General features: G+C 35.0%; 1 protein-coding gene across 1 annotated transcript in view; it reads right to left on the minus strand.

The window, feature by feature from the left end:
* The window catches only part of PCCA (propionyl-CoA carboxylase subunit alpha), a 478,959-nt gene that overhangs the window by 250,306 nt on the left and 222,220 nt on the right, over positions 1-6,433 (minus strand). Inside the window, exons 16-17 of the mRNA XM_017861220.1 lie at positions 5,431-5,569; positions 1,134-1,202 (exon numbers count right to left, since the gene is read on the minus strand). Of these exons, the coding sequence (XP_017716709.1) occupies positions 1,134-1,202; positions 5,431-5,569 (208 nt within the window). The remainder of the gene's footprint in view (positions 1-1,133; positions 1,203-5,430; positions 5,570-6,433) is intronic.

Raw genomic sequence — 6,433 nt, forward strand, 5'->3', positions numbered from 1 at the left:
AAAAAAAAAAAAAAAAAAAAAAAAAAAAGCACTAAAACCTTAACTGAAAAAAGAAAGATAAAAAATGGTTTGTTTACTGCAACTACAACATTAAAAAGGACACTTGGGGAAAAGCCATCTTGAGAAACAGGGTTCAATAAAGAAATCATTCCTCAATACAGATGTATCACTTCAGAGAACACAGATTTTCAAAATAAAAAATCCACAATCTGGCCGGGCGCGGTGGCTCATGCCTGTAATTCCAGCACTTTGGGAGGCCGAGGCAGGCAGATCACGAGGTCAGGAGATGGAGACCATCCTGGCTAACAAGGTGAAACCCCGTCTCTACTAAAAGTAAAAAAATTAGCTGGGCTTGGTGGCACAAGCCTATAGTCCCAGCTACTCGGGAGGCTGGGGCAGGAGAATCGCTTGAACCCGGGGTGGGGGGCGGAGCTTGCGGTGAGCTGAGATCGTGCCACTACACTCCAGCCTGGGGGACAGAGTGAGACTCCATCTCAAAAAAATAATAATAAAATAAAAATAAAATCCACAATCTTAATTGTTACAGCATTTTAAATTTTATAAGGTTTTAAGCATTTAAAGATGCAAAATTCAAGGTTAAAGATCCAAAATTCAATTCATTTATTCTGGAAAGTCAAACTTCAAAAGACAGGTGGGCAAAACGAATCTTATACTCTTACATCAAATCTACTTACATAATTGGTAATTTGTAAAAACTGAAGAGAAAAGATCAAAAAATACTCTAACAAACACTGCCTATCAGCCCAACTCTTGCCATTCATTCATACTTTCATGTCAGGTAATTTCTGCCAATGGCCAAAAAAAACCCTTAATTCCTTCTCACTGAGATGAGTTAGGGTGGCATCAATAAAATAATAATAGTTTATTATTACTACCATTCATACATGTGTGTGTGATGGTGGTGATATGACTTAGTTGGGGGAGGAGAAGTACTGCAAACTAACATAATGCTGAACTTTCTCTCAAGAGAAAAAACTGCTCTGCTTTCGCATTACATCAGTGCATAATTAGTTGTTTATAGCATATGATGCAGATAAAGGCCCAGTCCAGACTTTTTAAAATCACTGATTTTTCAGAAGAAATCAAATAATCCATTAAGAAATTAAACTAACTTTTGAAATCATAGGATCATAATAAATGCTAATATCACTTCCTGGTTGGATGCCACTGTCAACTCGGACCTGGGAGAAAAAAAGAAAAAAAGAAAAGTAATTCATATTGTGCAGATTTTTTTTGTAATCACAAATTTCATTTCCATGGAGAAAATGGATAGAGAATTTCAGTCTCAAATAACATTTTAAGTTCTGGAAAATAGGAAAACAACCTAAAATCTTGATCCGTTAATACGCAATGCAACACATTTTTTGGTCTGCCACTGAATGAAGAAACTAAGAAATAGCAAAAAAAATAAAAAATGAAGACTTCCTACATCACTATGCCAGGATGCTGTGGCTCTCTGACGGTGTCTTCCAGCTGAAGCATGGCGTGGACGATGCCCTTGCTAACTGCACTCCCCACCGGACCCTTCTAGGCCCGCCAGTGAGGCCCCTAGTCAAGCCTGCTCCTCAGCTCCATAGGAACGTGGGCCTGAGCCTTTCATGTCTGTAACACTTTCCTTTTTTGCCTCACCCTCTCCACTGTAAAACACTATTTTTCTGTTACTGTTGGTCCCCTGAGGCTTTAATGTTTACACAGCTTTTCCTATGGCTTTGCTTTGTAAAGCCCCAATTAGAGTTCTGATTTTGTGATTTTCATGGGGTGTGGGGTAGGGGGATAGCACAAGTTCAAAATATTCTTTTGAAGAGGCTGATTGCTGTTAACCAGCCAACGAGTGAGTTAGTACATCGCTGATTCTTGTTTTCATTTCCCAGTTTGACACCAGCAGCAAGGCACGGAGGTTAGCCATGCAAAACTTTAAAAATGAGCAGTTACTGAGGACAGAATATTTATTAAATTATTTGAAAGAAGTTTTGGAATCTGAAGTATTTAAAAGCTAATCAAAATACTTCAGACCGTCAGGCACATCCTAGGGGTCTTGAGGACGGAGGAACTGAATCAAAGCTACTGGAACAGCAGGACTTTGATGCCCAACATTGTAAAGGGGTGGGAAGAGAAGAGCGGAAGCTCACGTAGCCTTCCACCTGTGGGAAGAAGCCTTCCTAATAAACAGCAGCTCATCTGTCTGCAGCAAGGCAGAAAAAGGTCAACACAGCGGCTGTTAGGCCTTTAATATTTTAATTTAGGCAATTATCAAGGGACCACATGTAGAACCTCTTGTCTAGGATATCCACATGAGGGTATAATGATGGCTTTATTATACGGTGACATCAGAAGACAAGCTATAGTTTCATTTTCTTAAAATTCACACTACTATTATTCTCTTTGTAAGGTTGTAAAAGGAACACTATAACATACCTGAGGGGCTTTTATTTCTGTATTTGCAAGCACAAACAAAAATACAGATATCTGTACTCGTATTCACATTCATATACAAAAATCTTAATTTTAAACAAAAATCATTCAGCACACTTACGAAATATACTTGGCTTTCTATTTTCTGAAAACATATTTCAGGACATAAACTGATGTTCTATGAAATTCACAGTGCTGACAAAAACTAGAAAAAAATTAATGGAGCAGCTTTAAAAGCAATAAAATAACAATCTACCTTTTCCCCACATTAAATAGCCCCAAAATGGCAACTAGTAATCAGGTTACATAACAGAAAAGATATCTGTGAGTTTTCATTTTCTTAATTTTAATACCAAAAAGTGAAAGAGCTAATTTGACCACTATGTCATCTTTAAAACCATAGCATGCTTGCTAACGCTGTGTTTAAAAATAAGACTGATACAAGTTCTAAAACTTCTGACTTTAACTACATTCTATCAAATAAGACTTATATGAGTTCTAAAACTTCTGACTTTAACTACATGCTATCATTTGCTACACAAACTGCTACAAAGCTAGGAGGAAATTACATGTTCAACCCACAAATAAAATAACGTAGACAATAAAGAATATTTATTACATTCTTCTATAGTTCCTTACTTAAAACTTCTGTTGCCTTGAATACTATCATCCTATAAGGTGTTACCCAGAGCTCTTAAATGTAACTGTCTTTGTTATTTACTAATATTATGATCACAGAAGTTATGTCATCTTAACTTTAAATTACACAGGATAAAATCAAGATATATATAATCAACATGTATCTTTGTAGAAGCAAATCAGTATTTTCAATTAAAACTGTACCGCAGTATGAAAACTCTGATTTATAATTTACTATTTATGCTGTTTTTTCCAAGTAATAATCAGCTATATTTTTATTTCTTAATAACCAATGTGAAGTCAGATCAAGTCTCCATTCCTCCATGAAAGGCTATACAAATTTGCACTGAAAGCTTTAAGAAAAAAGTCAAATGAAATCAGAACCAAATTTCTGAGCAGAACAAAATTGTGGTCTGAAAATAACAAATTTACAAAAGATGATGATCAAAAATAAAAAAGGAAATCTTCACCTCTGCCATATTAATAAATGTCAGGCTTAATGAAGCATGTGAAAAGCACAAACCATAAGTTAGCTCTTAAGTATGCAGTTTCGTGACCAAAAATGGTAAGAGCCAAAAATTGTTTTCTAAGGTAAACTGACTGCTCTAGTTTTAATAAGGCAAGGAAGAAAAACAAACAGTAACCACCACAACAAAACACCCAAGCACCTCTGTATGAGATTCTCAAACCATTGCTCAGAAACCTCTCGCATAATTAAAATTTCTGTCCTCAGTACCACAGTGGACCCTGCGAAACTATCAGACGTCTCCCACCCTTCATTCTCAATTCACCTCTCCCCCTAAGCACAACTCCCAGCCCACCATGTCTACCTGACAAGTGACAGCCCAATCTGATTAAATGCTTCCAAGGGAGGGGACTCGTGGGCCTCCATGACAGGCCAAAAGTGATCACCATGGAGATACATAATTACAGCTGTCAACGCATCTACTGTCCTGCTGACATCAATTTGATTGCTCCCAGCAATAATGATAGACAAAGCTTAGTGTGCACTCTCCTGCACCCAATCACTTTATCTATTCCTTGGTCCATTTAGCTGACATGCAACATTCACACAAGCAAATAACAGCAGTAAGCAGAACATTTAAGGCATTTTAATTGTTTTTTCTTTCTATGGATGGCTCACAACTGCAAATGTTATTACATAAAACTCCTGCTGCAGCATTAATTGAAGAAAGATTTGGTGGGACGAAGACTGTAGGGGGTATAGTTTGTCCATTATCACTTGCACTTTCAACAGGTCTCACGTTTGAAAATTGCAAATTGCAAAAACTTGCAAGGGCAAAATGTTTGACATCTTGTTAGCTATTACAACATGGTGAAAACTTCTAACGACTAATCATTCTGAATTCTTATTTAATACTTATTTTGTTTGATTAAAGAAGTATTTAGATATGTCCCTACGATACTTGTTTTCTCATCTGCTATTTAACGTCACATAATGCCTGTTAAATCTTTACAATTTTTTTTCTGCCTTCTGGCTTTGAACACAGCATGGAGTCTCCAAGCCTAGAAGGGGTCAAGTCCCTTTAGAAAGCACATGGGCAAAAACAATTTAAAAAGTGAAATAAATCATATATCCAATAACATCTTCAGATTTAGAATTCTTCCTGTAATCTTTCACCATCTTCATGCCAGTAATCAAAATGAATAATTTGAATATTCACAGATGGTACAGCCTTGTCATCTACTAGCTAACATAATGTCATACACATATGCGCTTATTACCTTGATTAAGAAAAAGGGTATGTCCTTGTTCTTTTTTTGCAACAAAAACTATTTTTAAAATAGCTATTAAATATAGAAGAGCTATGGAATAAAATGGACAGTGGTCACTTTTCTTCAACTGATATAAATAATATGCACTCCTTAAAGTCCATGAGGTTTAATAGACTGAGACACACTTCGTTTGCCTTAATCAATTCAATTTCCTTAAATTTCAATTAAGGAACTGATTTTGTGCTTGAATTTCTTGACAAGTGACTACATAGCAGGGTTGGATTAGATTTATTGAAAAGATTAAATTGTAATACAAAACATCATTTCTCATCCTTAGGATTCACAGTCTTTTTCACTATAATTTTCAAAAGAATTGGGAACACTGTAAGCTATCATTTATATCATCAGATGTCTCCAGGCTTCCCCTGTCCAGTGGCTCCTGACTTTCTTGAATACCGCAAAATACTGAAAAAAATTTGTTTTCAACACAAAAACCATGATTCCCACGAATTTCACTTGTCCTTCAATTTACACCCTTGGGTGTTGACATGCTTTAACATAAAAGCATGACATAAATCACGAGTGTAACCCCTCAGCTGGTATTACAGCTTAATGACTTACACCAGGTAGATGTAATGGTTCTTGGTACTGAGACAATCTCCCAATAGATGGTAAACCAAAAGACTTGTAGGGGTCCTGAAAGTTCAAAGGAAAGGAAGCACAGTCTTTGAAATATAAATCAGCACAAGTAAGGTTAAATATTTACACAATGAAGAACCATTTATAGGTCTATTTTCGACATATGGTATTTACCAAATCACAGATTTCAGAATATTATTGTCTTTTACTCTAGACAACTTAGAATGTACTTAAAAATCAAACAGAACTGTAAGCAGAATTTAGCCTGACCTTGTTCATACTTTATTGAAATTGGTAAAATTCCAACATTTTATAAAACTTCTTAGAATGCCTTGGGCAAAAAATAAAATAACCTAGGCCCTACATCAAAACATACTCAAGTTTAGAACAACAAATGTGGTACACTGAAGATATCTGTTTTTCTTACTTCTCAAACAGCTCACATATGGTAAAACTTGAGAATTTGGGTTCTTCAAATAAAGACCTGAAAAAAAAAAAAACTTTGCACATGCTACTAGATATGTACTTCATTTGTAAATATCTTAGATCATCAGAATAAATAGGTTCAATGTCATAAGAATGAAAGCAATACTACTTAAAATATGAAAAAAGCAAGAGCAATACAGTCATGCCAAAACATATTTTTGAACTCCTTGAAAAATATTTCAAACCAGCTTTCAGTATTCTTAAACAGACATTGATTTATTTTTAATCTTGACAGACATTTTTGCTGTCGAAAAGTAAAAATAGTACAAATGTTACCTTGCATTCTTGTTTTAGTCATTTGAAAAACGCATTTAAAAGTACTGAACTGAGAGTTTATGAGTAAAACCCATAATTAAAATTATAAATTAAGAGTACAAGTTTTACTTAAAGCTTTACAATTTAAATTTTGATTGTTATTTTCATATAATAATAAAGGAGAAAATTATACAAAAAACAATGTTGGGAAAAATTTTAAGTATCCGATCAACAACTAATGTGT

This window comes from Rhinopithecus bieti, unplaced genomic scaffold (genome assembly GCF_001698545.2).
Source record: "Rhinopithecus bieti isolate Rb0 unplaced genomic scaffold, ASM169854v2 scaffold_2254, whole genome shotgun sequence".
In the NCBI taxonomy this organism is placed as follows: Eukaryota; Metazoa; Chordata; class Mammalia; order Primates; family Cercopithecidae; genus Rhinopithecus; species Rhinopithecus bieti.